The sequence below is a fragment of the Siphateles boraxobius genome, unplaced genomic scaffold, assembly GCF_051911475.1.
Source record: "Siphateles boraxobius isolate OS27281-9 unplaced genomic scaffold, OSU_SipBor_1 25, whole genome shotgun sequence".
NCBI classification, from domain to species: Eukaryota; Metazoa; Chordata; class Actinopteri; order Cypriniformes; family Leuciscidae; genus Siphateles; species Siphateles boraxobius.
The window spans coordinates 19,615,702-19,633,400 of record NW_027508866.1 but is presented as its reverse complement, the minus strand read 5'-3'; the positions used below and the strand labels follow the sequence as shown (position 1 = coordinate 19,633,400).

General features: G+C 48.3%; 1 protein-coding gene across 3 annotated transcripts in view; it reads left to right on the top strand.

Moving 5' to 3' along the window:
* The window catches only part of osbp2a (oxysterol binding protein 2a), a 30,755-nt gene extending 13,056 nt beyond the window's left edge, over positions 1–17,699 (top strand). For all 3 annotated transcript variants that reach the window (XM_077243063.1, XM_077243064.1, XM_077243065.1), the window contains 9 exons: positions 6,043–6,073; positions 8,527–8,655; positions 8,746–8,991; positions 14,195–14,315; positions 14,826–14,929; positions 15,822–15,917; positions 16,000–16,184; positions 16,634–16,854; positions 16,971–17,699. In XM_077243063.1, coding sequence (XP_077099178.1) covers positions 6,043–6,073; positions 8,527–8,655; positions 8,746–8,991; positions 14,195–14,315; positions 14,826–14,929; positions 15,822–15,917; positions 16,000–16,184; positions 16,634–16,854; positions 16,971–17,113 — 1,276 coding nt within the window. In that variant the 3' untranslated portion in view covers positions 17,114–17,699. The remainder of the gene's footprint in view (positions 1–6,042; positions 6,074–8,526; positions 8,656–8,745; positions 8,992–14,194; positions 14,316–14,825; positions 14,930–15,821; positions 15,918–15,999; positions 16,185–16,633; positions 16,855–16,970) is intronic.

Below are 17,699 nucleotides of genomic sequence, written 5' to 3'. Positions count from 1 at the left end.
CCTGCTGATCTGTGCAGTAATCTGCCAGTGTGTGTGTGTCTCCCTGTGCGCTTCAACATCACGGAGTTTTTTCTCTCCTCTCATAAAAGAGCTCGCACGCGGCACGTCTTTTTAAAGACGGCTCGCCCGTGCATTTCTGGTTGCAGCGGACTGGTATCGGACTCTGATGGGCACGAGCGCTGTCTAGTGTGTTTGATCATGCTTGAACAGCGCTCGTGGGTGACTCATGTTCTCGCAAGGGAACGTGATCATCGCGTCATAAATAGGTCGAGACTCGGTGAACTCGCAAGAGTGAGAGTCCCCTCATCCACCCCCCGATCTTCGGCGGGTGGCCAGGGTGACCTGAGGGTTACGGTCTGGAACAAGGCGCCGACTATGTGTCCGTGACCCCAGCCCCCCTCTTCGATGACGGTGCCCGCTAGTGAACTGCTGATTCCCGCGAGTCTACCCTCTGGTGGCCCGCGTGTTTCAGTTGAAGCTACAGAGGAAGATGCCATGTCTGTTGCAGCATCACTAGGTGGGCTTGAGTCTTCTGGAAGTGAGGGCTCGTCACAGCTGCCACCTTCCGGTGTGCATACGGCTGTGCCTGAGTCTGATCCGGAGATGACGGCCATGCTTTCCTGGGACGATTGGTTTTGGGTAAGGCCGCCGACCCTCGTCCGTGGCAAACCCCAATACCTCTCTTCCCGGACGTGCATGATGAGATCTCGAAGTCCTAGAAGACCCCCTTGTCTTCTTAGGACCGCTCGCTGATCTCATCCGCCTTTCCTCCCCTCGATGGGGCCGCTGCCCTTGGGTACACTGGGGTTCCCCCGGCTGAACGCTCTGTTGCGATGCTATGTGTCCTCAGAGTGCTTCTTCTCGGCGCAATCCTAAGCACCCGCCCGTGGCCTGTAGTTTTTCGTCTACGCTTGTGGCGAGATCCTATAGCGCCACGGGACTGGCAGCCGCCTCACTGCATGCCATGGTCATTCTGCTGGTCCACCTGACCCAGATGCTCATGGACCTGCACGAGGGCGGGACTGACCCAGGGCTCTTCACTGAGCTGCGCGCCGCCACTGACCTTGCTCTCTGAGCGACGAAAGTGGCCGTACGCTCCCTGGGTCAGGTGATGCTCACCAGTCTGTGGCTGAACCTGTCTGATGTGCTGGATGTCGCGCGGACCCGTCTGTCCGACATTCCCATATCCCAGGTCGGCCTCTTCGGCGGTGCGGTTGAGGGCTTGCCCAACAGCTCTCAGCCGCCCATGAGCAGAGTGAGGTTGATTCTGTCCCGACGGCCCCGCCGTCCGCTCAGATCCCTCGTCTGCCCACCGCCGAAGGCGCCCTCCCGCGGCTCCCACCCCGCCCGTTCACGGGCCGGCTCTGGGGGCCGCGGGCGGACGCCACAGCCCTCTCCAGCCCCGCCCCCCGCTACACGCCGGGTTAAGCGGCGCTCGTGAGACGGGCACCTCGATGATGGAGCAGGCTGAGGTTGATTCTGTCCCGACGGCCCCGCCGTCCGCTCAGATCCCTCGGTCTGCCCACTGCCGAGGGCGCCCCCCCGCGGCTCCCACCCCGCCCGTTCACCCGGGTCGGCTCTGGAGGCCGCGGTCGGACGCCACAGTCCTCTCCAGCCCCGCACCCCGCTACACGCCGGGTTAAGCGGCGCTCTTGAGTTGGGCTCCTCAGAGATGGGACTCAGTTCTTTCCAGGAGTTGGTAGCAGGACCACTCCTTTCCCCGGGGAGGGCCGGGGAAGAATCCTTATTCTCCAAAGAGCTGATTCTCCCGTCTCTGAGCACAGAGTTCTCGGACGTCACAGAGCGCCGCCCACAAGCCGTGCTCTCCTCGTCCCCCTCTGTCCCAGAGGTGGTTGACATGGTGTGCCGTCCACGGACCGCTTCGCCCCTGTCCCCCTCTGTCGCCAGACCCCTGGCAGAGCAGGCCCCCGCGGGACGACCAGCCTGGTCCTCCCCTGGCCCCTCTGCCAGGGCGCGGTTGCTAACTGTGCCCCCACATCGGGCCGCTATGCCGTCCACGTCTGGGCCAGTTACTCCGCTTCGCTGCCCCTCCGGGGGGACGCCTGTGGTCGCATGATCCCGCTGGTTCAGTTCCTGGGAGCCTGGTTAGAGCTTCCCCGTCTGTCCCGCTGGGTCGCGCGGACCATCAGGCTCGGCTATGCGATTCAGTTCGCACGGTCTCCTCCCCACTTGGGGAGTCCGCTCCACTTTTGTCGGTGGCTATGCCCCCATCAGGAGAGCAGAGATTGCCACCCTGCTGGCGAAGGGCGCAATCGAGACTGTCCCTCCAGCCGAGATGAGGTCAGCCGGCTTCTCAGCCCCTACTTCATTGTCCCCAATAAAACCGGTGGCTTACGGCCAGTCCTGGACTTGCGCGTGCTGAACCGCTCCCTTCACAGGATGCCGTTCAAGATGCTCAAACGCGTTTTCGAATGCATACGGCCTAGGATTGGTTTGCAGCGATCGACCTGAAGGACGCCTACTTCATGTCTCTATTCTCCTTGACACAGACCGTTCCTTCGGTTTTCTTTCAGGGGCAGGCATCCAGTACGCGGTTTTCCCTTTCGGGCTAGCCCTGTCTCCTCGCATCTTCACGAAGGTCGTCGAGGCTGCCCTTGTTCCCCTTCGGGAACACGGGGTTCGCATCCTGAGTTATATCGACGACTGGCTGGTCATAGCTCACTCTCGAGTTCAGGTTGCGAACACAGGGACCTAGTGCTTCGGCACCTAGCTCGTCTGGGCCTTCGGGTCAACTGGGAGAAGAGCAAACTTTGCCCCGTGCAGAGGATCTCTTTTCTCGGTATGGATATCGACTCGGTCGCCATGTCCGCGCAGCTTACGAGCTAGCGCGCGCGCAGTCACTGCTGACTTGCCTGAGACAGTTCGAGGGCAAGAGTGCGGTTCCACTGAAACTTTTTCAGAGGCTCCTGGGCATATGGCTTCTGCAGCCGCGGCAACGCCGCTCGGATTGCTTCATATGAGACCGCTTCAGCTTTGGCTTCGCGACCGAGTCCCGAGGTGGGCATGGCAACACGGCACCCTCCGAGTAACAGTTACTCCGACCTGCCGTCAGACCTTCACCCCGTGGTCGAACCTCAGTTTTCTACGGGCCGGAGTGCCCCTGGAACGAGCTTGGCGGCATGTTGTTGTAACGACAGATGCCTCCTCCACGGGCTGGGGTGCCATGTGCAATGGACGTGCTGCCGCGGGCTCCTGGACAGGACCCCGTCGCCTCTGGCATGTCAATTGCCTCGAGTTGCTGGCCGTACGTCTTGCTTTGCGCCGCTTCCGGGCCGTGCTCAAGAACCAACACGTACTAGTCCGCTCAGACAATACCGCCACTGTAGCGTACATCAACCATCAAGGTGGTCTACGCTCCCGCCGTATGTCGCAACTCGCCCGCCACCTCCTCATATGGAGTCAGAAGCATCTGAGGTCGCTTCATGCCATTTACATCCCCGGAGCCCTGAACTGTGGAGCGCACGGCTTCAGCCCCTCCCGGGAGATTGGCGACTCCATCCCCAGTCGGTTCAGCTGATTTGGGACCAGTTCGGGGACGCACAGATAGATCTGTTTGCCTCTCACGACTCGACCCATTGCGCCCTGTACTATTCCCTGACCGAGGGCACGCTCGGCACGGATGCACTGGCGCACAGCTGGCCGCGGGGCCGCAAATATGCGTTTCCCCCAGTGAGCCTTCTTGCGCAGACCCTGCGCAAGGTCAGGGAGGACGAGGAGCAGGTCATTCTGGTCGCGCCATACTGGCCCGCCCGGACCTGGTTCTCCGAACTAGTACTCCTCGCGACAGCACCTCCCTGGCCGATTCCCCTGAGGAAGGACCTCCTTTCTCAGGGACGGGGCACCCTATGGCACCCTCGTCCCGATCTTTGGAACCTCCACGTGTGGCTCCTGGACGGGACGAAGCAGGTTTGAGTACCCTTCCACCTACGGTGGCGGCTACCATCACTTCCGCTAGAGCGTCGTCCACGAGACACGTCTACGCGTTGAAGTGGAACCTCTTCGTCAACTGGTGCTCTTCTCTTCAAGAAGACCCCCGGAGATGTTCGATTAGTGTCGTGCTTTCCTTCCTTCAAGATAGGCTGGAGCGAAGGCTGTCTCCCTCCACCCTGAAAGTCTATGTTGCCGCTATTGCCGCACACCATGACCCAGTCGAAGGTAAGTCTGTTGGAAGGCACGACCTGATCATCAGGTTCCTGAGAGGAGCGAGGAGACTGAATCCTCCTCGTCCTCCTCTCGTTCCCTCTTGGGACCTCTCAGTGGTTCTAACTGCCCTGCGGAGTGCTCCCTTTGAGCCTTTGCAATCAGTGGAGCTTAAGTTCCTGTCTATGAAGACAGCGCTCCTGGTTGCATTGGCCTCCATCAAGAGGGTGGGGGACTTGCATGCATTCTCCGTTGACGAAGCGTGCCTGGAATTTGGGCCGGCTTACTCTCACGTGATCCTGAGACCCCGGCCTGGATATGTGCCCAAGGTTCCTACCACTCCCTTCCGGGACCAGGTGGTGAACCTGCAAGCGCTGCCCCCGGAGGAGGCAGACCCAGCCTTGGCACTGCTCTGTCCAGTACGCGCCCTCCGCGCCTATGTAGACAGGACGCAGTGTTTCAGGACTTCAGACCAGCTCTTTGTCTGTTATGGTGGGAAGCTGAAGGGAAAGGCTCTCTCCAAGCAAAGGCTGTCTCACTAGATAGTGGACGCCATTGCCTTGGCATACCAGCAGCAAGGTCGACCGTGCCCCCTTGGTGTGACCGCCCACTCCACCCGGAGTGTGGCATCCTCTTGGGCTCTAGCGCATGGCGCCTCGCTAACAGACATCTGCAGAGCTGCAGGCTGGGCGACACCTAACACATTCGCCAGATTCTACAATCTCCGAGTGGAGCCAGTGTCCTCTCATGTACTCGCTTCAACCAGCTAGTACTGGACCCGCTCAGGTGTCTTCGCTTGCTCGCCATTCCACTCCACGGACTGGATACGTGCGATATTCTCCTCAGGTGAGCTTCCCCAAAAAGCCCTGAGTTCCTCCAGCACTCTTGACGTTGGCGCCAGTGTCTATTGCCTGTGCGTCGGCTAGGTGCCTCCCGTGTGCATGGTCCCTCCTCTGAGCGACCCCCACATGTGTATTTCCACTGTAAGCCTCTCTGAGCGTGTGTCTTTCCCTTGGCAAGCCACCTTGCCACCCCTGGGGTTGAAATATTCCACCTGCGGCTGGACACCCCAGTGTTCTCCATATGTCTCCTTCGGGTCATATGTGTATTCTCTAAGTCCCCCCCCTCTGGGTTGGCAGTAATTGCATATTTCCCCTAAACTTTGGGATATGCCCCCAGTGTACCTTGGTATTCCTGTGCTAAATAGGAGTCCTTCGTCCGTGCCAGTCTCACGACAGGGATCTCAGATTTACGCAGGGCACTGGAAGACAGCTGAGAAGGTGGCGTGATTAGACTGGTAACCCCATTCGTCGTCATCCGACGTAACTCGGAGTGACAACGAAAGGGAACGTCTCGGTTACGTATGTAACCCTCGTTCCCTGAGTAGGGAACGGAGACGTTACGTCTGCCTGCCACTTTCCGCTGTACCGCGGGGATCGCCTGAGCTCAGTCTTGGCTCCTCAGCGAAGAAACATATCTGCCTGTTGCCGGCGTCCTCCTTTTATACCCACGAGGTAAGGCGGAGATACGCTATGCAAATTCCGCAGACCCATGGCATTTCTTTGCCATTGGCTCGTTTTGTAATACTCGAAGTCGATAGGTGTTCTAAGCGAAACCCCATTCGTCGTCATCCGACGTAACGTCTCCGTTCCCTACTCAGGGAACGAGGGTTACATACGTAACCGAGACGTTTTTCATGTACGTTAGATGGCCTTTTCCTGTATAAATGGGCAGTTATTTGCCAAAATAAATGAATGCTATTTGGAATGTTTGTAAATATTATGAAACAAATTGTTTCTCAGCATTTATGTGTTATCTACTCTGTGCCTGAATAATGATCTTCCGTTTCATCCTTCTCTTGTGTTTCTTTGTGTCTCTCAGTTTATCCAGTAATTGGAGCCAGAGTGACAATGTAGGTTTGGGCTTTTGTTTAATCAACTACTAAACTAAACTAAACCACAGATGCCAAATAATGTTAAATATCTTAATTAAAGGGTTAGTTTACCCAAAAATGATAATCCGGTTATCGTTTACTTACCCTTATGCCATTCCAAACCCATCAGAAGCACAAAAGAAGATATTTTAATGAAATCTGATATCTTTCTGTCCCTCCATTGACAGTCTACACAACACCACTTTGATGCTCTAAAAACTTCATAAAGAATAAAAGCCTAAATTCAATCTGCTCATCATATAAAGCGATTGTCTCTTCAGAAAATTTGGACTAAACCAGTCAATTCATATGATTTTTTTTTACAATCTCTTTATGAACGGTTTGAAGCGTCAAAGTGGGTGAATAGGCTTTCAGTGGAGGGACAGTTCATGAGACTATATTGAGTATAATAATATTGTCATGGTGTGGGTCTTGTTCCTTGTTCTTGTCTGTCATTTGATTCCCTGATTGTCATGTGATCCTGCCATGTGTCTTGTCATTTGTTAATCGTCTCATCATTGTTCACAGGTGTTCCTTGTCTTGTAATTAGTACGTGTATTTAAGCCCTCATGTTTGCCCTGTCTTTGTCGTGGATTGTATGTTAATTGTGAATGATTCTTGTCAAGGTTTCCTGTTGTTGTTCTTGTTTCATTCCTTGCCATGCCTTTGTTTTATGTTTGATTATGTTTTGAAGTAAAGTTGCATTTGGGTCCTCCACCAGCTTGCCTCCAGTGAATTCATTCACAACAAATATTAATAATAATACTTTATACATAACTCCTTACTAGTTTGTAAGAAATTTATACTTTTATTGCATTTATCAAAAGCAACAGTAAAGATATTTACAGTTCTAATCAAAATTATTCAACCCCCGTTGCAAATCAGGTTTATTGGCAGAATTTATAGACTCAGCTGTTTGCAATGAACAGATCAAAAAAAAGTAATTGAAATAGCTCAACACAACAAAAGTTTCAAGTGGTTTCCCCAAATTCAACTGAAAATGCAACTTTTATTGACTTCTACAGTCTCAAAATTATTCAACCCCCTGAATTGAATCCCTCACAACAGCACAAATCTGCAAAACAGGTGTTGTCCCAAGCACACCTGATGCAACTAAGATATCAAGGGCTTCATTAGATGCAGCAGGTGTGCTTGAGCTAGAACACATGAAATATCTGAACTGGCTAGGCTTGTTGACTATCACGTTTGAGTGCATGTTAGAAATGTGGTCAAAAATGAGTCAAAAGAATGGTCCAAAAGGTTAGAAGATATCATCGCCCCTTCACAAACAAGGAATAGGATACAAATATATATATCGAAGGCATTAAATGTATGCCAGAACTCCAAGACATACACCACTCCTGACCTAAAAGTACAAGAAAAGTTCAAAATCATATAAATAAGCCATAGAAGTTTTGGGATTCTGATCTGTGGAGCGTTAAACCAAAACTGGAACTTTTCTGCCCTATGGATCAGTGATATATCTGGAGGAATAAGAATGAAGCATATGCTGAAAAGAACACTCTGTCTATAGTTAAGCATGGTGGGGCTCGGTGATCCTCCGCGGCTGCTTTGGATCCCCCTGGCACTGGAAACCTGCAGCTTGCGGAAAGCAAGATGGATTCACTGAAGTATTGGAAAATCCTAGGAGAAAACACCATGCCTTCAGTGAGGAAGCTGAAGCTTGGGCGTCATTTGACGTTCCAACAGGGCAATGATCCCAAGTATGCCTCAAATTCCACCAAGGCTTGGTTGCAGAAGAAGTCCTGGAAGATTCTACAGTGGCCATAACAGTCACCTGACTTGAACCTCATAGAAAATCTCTGGTGGGATTTGAAGAAGGGCGGTTGCAGCACGCAAACCCAAGAATATTACTGAACTGGAGGTCATTGCTCACGAGGAATGGGCTAAGATTCCTCAGAAACGCTGCCAGAAGCTGGTGTCTGGTTATACATCTCGTTTGCAGCAGGTCATGACAGCCAAAGGGTGTTCTTCTAGTACTAAAGATGCTTGCCATGAAGGGGTTGAATAATTTGAAGACTGCAGAAGCCATTAAAAGTTGTATTTTTCAGTTGAATTTGGGGAAACCACTTGATACATTTGTTGTGTTGAAATATTTCAATAACTTTTCTTTGATTTGTTCATTGCAAACAGCTGAAAGTCTGAAATTTTGCTAATAAACCTGATTTGCAATGGGGGTTGAATGATTTTGATTACAAGCGTCAAAACGGGTGAATATGATTTCAACGGAGGGACAGGTATCTCAGATTTCATTAAAAAATGTCTTCATTTGTGTGAGATTTCTTAAGATGAAAGAAAGTCTTATTGGTTTGGAACAGCAAAAATTATGATGTAAATAATGACAGAATTTTTATTTTAGGGTGAACTGTCTCTTGTGTTTGTTCACTAGAGTGTTTTCTCTGTGTTTACAGGACAGTTCTGGTAGCTACTTGCGCAGGGGCAGACGCTGTCGCATCCCAGATAAGCCCAACTACTCCCTGAACCTGTGGAGCATCATGAAGAACTGCATTGGCAAGGAGCTCTCCAAGATCCCCATGCCTGTAAGAAGGGTATCAGATCTGGTGTGTTGTGTAGCTGTTGATATCTGAATCTTCACAGGGATTTGCGTGTGTCTGAATCCTCACTTCCAGGTGAACTTCAACGAGCCGCTGTCGATGCTGCAGCGTTTGACGGAGGATCTTGAATACAGCGAGCTACTGGACCGGGCGGCACGCTGCGACTCCTCTCTGGAGCAGATGTGTCTGGTTTCCGCCTTCTCCGTCTCGTCCTATTCAACTACCATCCACCGCACAGGGAAACCCTTCAACCCTCTGCTGGGAGAGACCTATGAGCTGGACCGCGTGGAGGAGTACGGATACCGCTCCATTTGTGAACAGGTCCGAAACCACACTCATAATACACAAATATTCATTTGATTATATATTATAATAAGAATTTAATAAATCAGAAATGAGGATAATAATATTATTATTGATAATACTTTATGCACCTTAGTTCAGTAGATACTTTTATTCAGCAAGGATGCATTAAATTGATAACTGAACGTGACAGTAAATACATTTATAATTTTACAAAAGATTTCTATTTTTTAAAAAAAGCTGTTCCTTTGAACTTTCTATTTGATCAAAGTTTTCACAAAAATATTAAGCAGCACAACTTTTTTCAACATTGATAATAATAGTAAATGTTTTTTGATCATCAAATTAGACTGATTTCTGAAGGATCATGTGACACTGAAGACTGGAGTAATGATGCTGAAAATTCAGCTTTGATCACAGGAATAAATTACATTTCAAAATATATTTGTTGTAAAGAAAGGTAAGACCCAAAAGTGAAATGCAAATAACTGTCTTTAATTAAGAGAGTGTACACAGTCCAACGGAAATATGTCTTGAGATAAATAACAGAAAAGCAGCCGTAAATGCTGACGCTCCAATGACATAAAATGAGAAAGTCTCTCTTTCAAGTAGCGCTCCCAAGGGAGGGGCCTGGCGGGTACGGAGGAAATCATCAATGAGCGAGCGGTCCAGGACGTCCCGTGAAGGGATCCAAATTCTCTCCTCAGGACCCCTCCCAGTCTACTAGGAATTGGTGTCCACGACCCCGACGACGCATATCAAGGAGCTTGCGAACGGTGTAAATAGGGGCTCCCTCGACACGAAGCGGGGGAGGAGGAGGGGTGCGAGGAGGGGTGCGCACGACTGGTTTGATGCAAGAGACATGATAAACAGGGTGAACACGACGAAGATTAGGAGGGAGTCTCAATCTGACGGCGACAGGACTGATGACCTTAGAAATTTGATAAGGTCCGATGAAACGAGGAGCCAGCTTGTGGGAAGTGGCCTGGAGAGGCAAATTGAGGGTGGAAAGCCACACTCTCTGGCCACAAGTATATTTAGGGCTCCTGACACGACGTTTGTTTGCGGTTCTTTGAGTACGTGCCCTTGAACGACAGAGAGCCGACCTAACCCTTCTCCAGGTGCGCTTACAACGCTGGATGAAAGCCTCTACTGATGGTAAATTAGAATCAGCGTCCTGAGAGGAGAACAGAGGAGGCTGATACCCTAAGCAGCAGTGGAACGGGGAAAGGCCGGTAGCGGACGTAGGCAGAGAATTATGGGCATATTTGGCCCAGGGCAGTTGCTCAGCCCAAGTTGAGGGGTTGCGAAAGGCTAAACTACGTAGGAGACGGCCGACGATCTGGTTGGTGCGCTCAGCGAAGGGAGACCAGTAATAAAGTCTAGAGCGACATGAGACCATGGACGAGACGGAATAGGAAGAGGTCTAAGAAGACCAGCCGGTGGGGAGTTACTAGACTTAGTCTGTGCACAAACGGTGCACGAGGCAATAAAGCGTCGTGCATCTCGTTCGAGAGTGGGCCACCAAAATCGTTGACGAACGGTAGAGAGTGTGCCCCTAACGCCCGGGGTGGACAGTCAATTTAGAGGAGTGAGCCCACTGAAGTACCGCCATACGCGAAGTAACCGGTACAAAAAGTAGATTCTTAGGGACGTTACGTGGAGCGACGGAGCGAGACAGTGCGCGCTTAACTAGTCTCTCGATTCCCCAGATAGCCGCACCAATAACTCGACCTGGCGAAATGATCACCTGTCGAGGGTACATCTGTGGAATCGAAAAGGCGAGAAAGAGAGTCGGGCTTTATGTTTTTAGAACCTGGACGGTAAGAAATCGTGAAATCAAAACGACCAAAAAAAAAAGCCCAGCGAGCTTGACGAGCGTTTAGTCGCTTAGCGGAGCGGATGTATTCTAGGTTTCTATGGTCAGTCCAGACAACAAACGGAACGGTGGACTCTTCTAACCACTGTCGCCACTCTCCTAAAGCCAAACGGATGGCGAGTAGTTCCCGATTTCCAACATCGTAGTTGCGTTCTGCGGGCGAGAGACGGTGTGAAAAAAAAAGCACAGGGGTGAACCCTGTTGTCCACAGGAAAGCGCTGGGAAAGGATGGCTCCGACGCCCACCTCAGAAGCGTCAACCTCGACTATGAATTGTTTGGTAACATCTGGTGTCACAAGAATAGGGGTGGAAGTAACTAGAGACTTTAAATGAATGAAACCCTCAAGCAGACTCTGACCATTTAAATCGCGACTTGACAGAAGTGGGGGGCTGTAAGGGGTGCAGCTACTTGACTAAAGTTACGTATGAAACGGCGATAGAAATTTGCAAAGCCAAGAAAGCGCTGAAGCGCAACACGAGAGTCAGGAACTGGCCAATCGGTGACCGCCTGAACCTTAGTGCGGTCCATACCAATGCCCTCTGCCGAAATAACGGACCCGAGAAAAGTGACAGATCGTGCGTGAAAGGTACATTTCTCTGCCTTAACAAAAAGACGATTCTCTAAAAGGCGCTGAAGGACTCGGCGTACGTGAACCTGGAGAGAAGAGGAGAAGATCAAAATGTCGTCAAGGTACACAAAGACGAAGATATTGAGCATATCTCTTAGGACGTCATGAATCAAAGCTTGGAAAACAGCGGGAGCTTTTACCAGCCCGAGCGGTAGAACCCGATATTCAAAGTGACATAACGGAATATTAAACGCAGTCTTCCACTCGTCTCCCTCTTTAATGCGAACAAGGTGGTACGCGTTGCGCAAATCCAATTTAGTGAAGACCTTTGCCCCCTGTAACAACTCAAAGGCAGATGACATTAGTGGCAAGGGATAGCGATTCTTAACGGTAATGTCATTAAGACCTCTATTGTCAATACAGGGGCGCAAAGAGCCGTCCTTCTTCATAACAAAGAAAAAACCTGCGCCAGCTGGATAGGAGGAAGCGACTATTGTACCGGCGCAGAGGGACTCAGAAACACATTTCTCTAACGCGTCGCGCTCGGGGGCAGACAAGGAAAAAAGCCTTCCGCGGGGTGGCGTGGTATTGGGAAGAAGATCAATACTGCAATCATAGGGACGGTGAGGAGGGAGAGAAGTGGCCCTGGAACGACTGAAGACCGCCCGCAAATCATGATACTATTTAGCAGACAATAAACATTCGATATGACAAGACAGGTTCCATGAGAGGATACTATTATTAGACCAATTAATGTGAGGGTTGTGTTTTACTAGCCACGGGTGTCCTAGTACTACTGGGGAATAAGGGGAGTGAAAAATGAAAAAAGAAATGGTCTCGTGGTGGTTGCCTGACACAGTGAGAGATAAGGGGACGGACCGCAGATGAACTTCAGGAAGGGAACTACCATCTAGGGCAAAAAAGGAGGTGGTCTCCTCACGTCTCTTCAAGGGAATACCTTGTTTAAGTGCCCAAGTCTCGTCAAGGAAGTTCCCCTAGGCACCAGAGTCTATCAAAGCGTTACAAGAAATGGAAGAACCAGACCAGTGCAGGGTTACAGGGATGATGGTGCATGACTTCGATGGAGAGATCAGATAGGTAGCGCTCGCCAGTAATACCACCTCTACTGGCAAGCGTTGGCTTTTACTGGACATGTAATTACATAGTGGTTGGCCGCCCCGCAATGCATGCAAAGTCGATTGATGACGCGGCGTTCCCTCTCCTTTGCAGAAATGCGGAGACCACCTAGTTGCATAGGCTCTCGCTCAGGGTTAGTGGATAGAGGAGCGGAGATGGTTGAAACAGCTGGTTGAGAGAAGGAATCCGATCCTCTGGTGCGACGGCGGAGGACAAACCGCTTCTCTATACGAATGGCTAACTCGAGAGGGTTAAGACGGGTGGGTAGTTCGCGGGCTCAGCCCTCAGCACTCAGCCCCTCTAAGAAACGTGCGACAAGAGCTGGCTCATTCCATCCACAGGTGGTTGACAGGGTGCGGAACTCAATGGAATAATCCACAACAGACCGTCTTCCCTGGCGAAGAGATGAAAGAATGCGAGAGGCCTCCTCTCCATGAGCAGAACGGTCGAACACATGCATCATCTCTTCCTTGAATAAATCAAAACAGGTGGTGAAGTCTACCTCAGCCTCCCAGGCGGCGGTGCCCCACTCACGAGCGCGTCCGGTCAAGAGAGAGATGACGTTGGCCACCCGGGCTCGCTCCCTCGAATAACTAGTTGGCTGAAGGGAGAAAACAACCTCACACTGCGTGAGAAACGAGCGACACTGAGTGGGCTCACCGGCATAGCACGGGGGGTTGCTAATTCTGGGCTCCGGGACTTCCTACGTTCTTGGAGGAACAGGTGAATCCCTCCCGTGCTGGTGGACCTGTAGAGACAGATCAGTTAGTTGGGCTGACAGCGTCTGAACAGAGTGTCGTGCAGCGGTAATCTCCTCATCATGCTTGCCGAGCATAGCACCTTGCAGTTCAACAGCTGTGTGAATCGGGCTCGTGTTCGCTGGGTCCATGTCTGGCCAGATTATTCTGTTGTGAAGAAAGGTAAGACCCAAAAGCGAAATGCAAATAACTGTCTTTAATTAAGAGAGTGTACACAGTCCAACGGAAATATGTCTTGAGATAAATAACAGAAAAGCAGCCGTAAATGCTGACGCTCCAATAACATAAAATGAGAAAGTCTCTCTTTCAAGTAGACAGCGGCAAACAGTCTGAGAACAGGATTCGGCGGGCTCTGTTCACTGATCCCTTAGAGATGGAGCGTTCTTATGGTTGGAGAGATGGACGCTCTGGCGATCGTTGGCAGCAGGCGGGCTGGACAGAGTGTAGAGCAAAGGTTAGAATAGAACAAATAGAGATTGACCTGAGCCAGGCTGGATGACGGATGGAACTCAGACAAGACAGGCCTCGGACAGGACAGGAACAGCAGGTCGGAAGATGCCGCTAGCATGGGTAGAGTACGAAGTAATCTGGCAAAGAAACAGGGAAAGGGAGAGCATGAAGTAGCACAAACAATTAGAGGAGAGAGAGAACAGGTGTGAGAGAATGGGTGTGATGAGTGTAACTAGAAACAGCTGAGGATGATTGTAGGTGCGTGAGGTAATGTGTGTGTGTAACCAGAAGAGGGAGACAGAGAAGGATACCAGACTCATGACAATATTACAATAGAAAAACAGTTATTTTAAATTGTAATATTTCCCAATATTGTCAGTGATTGCACACACATTGATTCTCTCGCTCTGTCTCTCTCTCTCTCTCAGATAAGTCATCACCCACCGGCGGCTGCCCATCATGTGGTATCGCAGCGAGGCTGGACCCTGTGGCAGGAGATCACCATCGACAGCAAATTTCGTGGCAAATACATCTCCATCATGCCGCTAGGTGATCCATCATTCAAATTCACATCATTCACATTCACATCATCACACACACAAAACTATTGAATAGTTTCCACTTTTCTAGTTTATTATGCACACAGTCCAGTGTTACCATAAAACCTTAATTACCTTGAGGGAATATAAAGCAGAACAAAACAGTAATAATATGTAAACTCTATAAATGTTTTAAAAGTGATCACATTACATTTTTTATTTAAAATACTTGTTACCTAGATTCACTTTGTGCACATGCAAATGTATATATATGTATATATGTATATATATATATATATATATATATATATATATATGTGCTGCTTCCCGGTAAACGTTACTTCAAAGAAAAATTTCAATTGTGGAATGGTTTCTATTTTTACAGAGCCTTTTATAGTAATGTTTATTGCTGCTCCGAGCTGTTTTTAGAGCAAATCAACCTTGTTGGATTTCATTTCCAAGTACATTTCTCCTTCTTATGCTATTATTTGCTCTTAATGCCTCTGTTTGCGCTCTGCAGGCAACATTCACCTTAAGTTCCACGCCAGTGGGAATCACTATGTGTGGAGTAAGGTGACCTCCACTGTGCACAACATCATCGTGGGCAAACTATGGATTGACCAAGTATGTGATCGGTATTCTCTTATTTTTTCTGAATTTGTTATGTGTACGTATTACTCTTCTGTGTTACTCTTCTATGTATTACGCTGACTTTAATGCCGTTCCAAATCCAAAATCACCATGAAAGTACCACTAAAGTAATCCATATACTGTATATGTATCAGTATTCTTAATATGCAATTATAGTACTTATGAATAGTTTGAATTTGTGCTTTTTTCATTTTTGTTTGTTTTGTTTTGTTATATATAAATTTAGCTTTATTTCAATTAACGAAAAGACATTTCAATAGTTTTATTTAACAATATCAATGCCATATTCACAAGTCATAACTCAATATTCAATAGTCAACAGTCTTCTGAAGCTGTACAATGAATTTATTTCAGAATCAGATTTAAATCCAATAAAAATCTTTATTGTTGCTCTCAAACTCAACATGGCACCATTTTATGTTACATCAGGTTTAATGGAAGAAAAAAGTCATTGGTTTGCTGCAACATAGGGGGGATTAAATTATAATTTTTCTTTTTTAAGTAATATTTATGGTTTGAGTCGTCCCACGTGGTGTGGAAGCATAACTCGACACTATCTGTTGGAGAAAAGTCACCATTGACACTGTTCTCCTCCATCTGTCTTCCATCCCATCATTCCCACTCCAGAGGAAACAGAAAGCTATTACTACAGTTATAGATTGTATCCGACGGGAATGCAGTTAATATTAATTTACCATCAAGGCATGCATTAAAAATAGACCCTAATACAGGTATACTGTATACTGGATATATATATATATATATATATATATATATATATATATATATATATATATATCGAATGCAAACAACATCACTGCAGCGCCGTCATTATTATTAATGTGCACTCTTTGTCCCGATGCAGTCTGGGGATATTATAATAGTGAACAACAGGAGCAAGGACACGTGCCACCTCAAATTCTCCCCTTACAGCTATTTTTCCAGGGATGTTCCCCGCAAGGTCAGTGTGTGCATCCTCTGTTCAGTCGGTGTGCTACTGCCCTCTGCAGGGTATTGAGTGTGTGTGTGTGTCCTGTCACCAGGTGACAGGCATTGTGACGGATGGTGAAGGCAGCGCACACTACATTCTCTCTGGAACATGGGATGATAAAATGGAAAGTGCAAAGATCATAGAGAGCAGCCACGGCTGTGGAGGATCTGAGGGAAAGCAGAAAACTGTCTATCAGACTCGACCACCACAACTATTGTGGAAAAAATACTCTCTCCCGTAAGTATCAAACTATAACTGTCTGTCCTATCTATCTATCCATCCATCCGTTTTTCTATCTATCTGTCTGTTTATATTGCTATCTGTTTTTCCCTCTATCTATCTATCTATCTATCTATCTATCTATCTATCTATCTATCTATATATATATCTATATATCTATCTATCTATCTATCATCTGTTTTTCTGTCTATCTATTTATCTATCTGTTTTTTCTTTCTATCTATCTATTTATCAGTCTGTTTTTCTTTCTCTTTCCATCCATCAATCTATCTGGGTTTTTTTCATTCCTTCCTTCATCTATCTATCTATCTATCTATCTGTATATATCTGGCTATCTTTTTATATTTTTATGATTTATAATGTGTAAATGATATATTTCTTTTTAATATTTTGTTTAGTAATTGTATCTTTCTATACCTATCTCGTTTTGTCTGCTGTAATTCCAGCGAGAATGCCGAGAACATGCACTTCTTCTCTTCTCTGGCCTTGACCTTGAATGAGCCTGAGGATGGTGTGGCTCCTACTGACAGCCGTCTACGGCCCGACCAGCGGCTGATGGAGGCGGGTTTGTGGGACGAAGCTAACGCTGAGAAACAGCGTCTGGAGGAGCGTCAGAGACTGGAGAGGAGGAAGAGAGAGGCGCAGGCCAACCTCGCACTAGAAGAAGGCAAGACAGAACCACAAACACTCATATCATTTCAATATACAGTACATACAGTGCAGTAAAGCTGTAGGCTAGTATTCTATTTTCTCAATAAAGATGTTTTGTCCTGGAATTGACAGGTAAAGAAACGGAGAGGTACCAGCCATTGTGGTTTGAGAAAAGGACTGACACAGAGACAGGTGAGAGCAGCTACGTGTACAGAGGAGGCTACTGGGAAGCTAAAGACAGACAAGACTGGAATCAGTGCTCTGCCATCTTTTGAGGCCTCTCTTCCACCAGGACCAGCTTGCCATTCCGAATCATCTTTCCCATTCCAAGGAGTTTCAAAGATGTGGAATATACTGATTCTGTTCAGTCTCTACTAAGGCACCCACATGTATATAAATGTATATCTTAATTTGGAGTGTATTCATGGGGGCATTGGGACACCTGTATCGTAGAAGGGAAAATTCACATTGCATGGGGAAAAAAAGAACATTTTAAGCACAAGAGACAGAGGCACTTTATAAATGTCACAGTGAAAGACACTAATAACATTAATGATCTGGGGAATGTAACACTTCACCAGGGATTAGATTCTTCCTCAGAGCTTTTGCTGATTGCTTCAGGTTAACTGTCTGATAGCCATGATGAATTATCCACCGGTGTGTGATAAAAGACATTCACAGCACATGCTACTCTTGAAGTATAGAGACCGAATGCCCTCAAGACTGTGTTCCTCCATTGAGCTGTAGCATAGATTAAGTGCTGTGTAGTTTCAAGAGTGCAGACATTCTCCATTAGCAACCTAGTTACAATCCAGATCAGTGCATTGATGTTGCTTTTACAAAATAAATGATCAAAGCTAA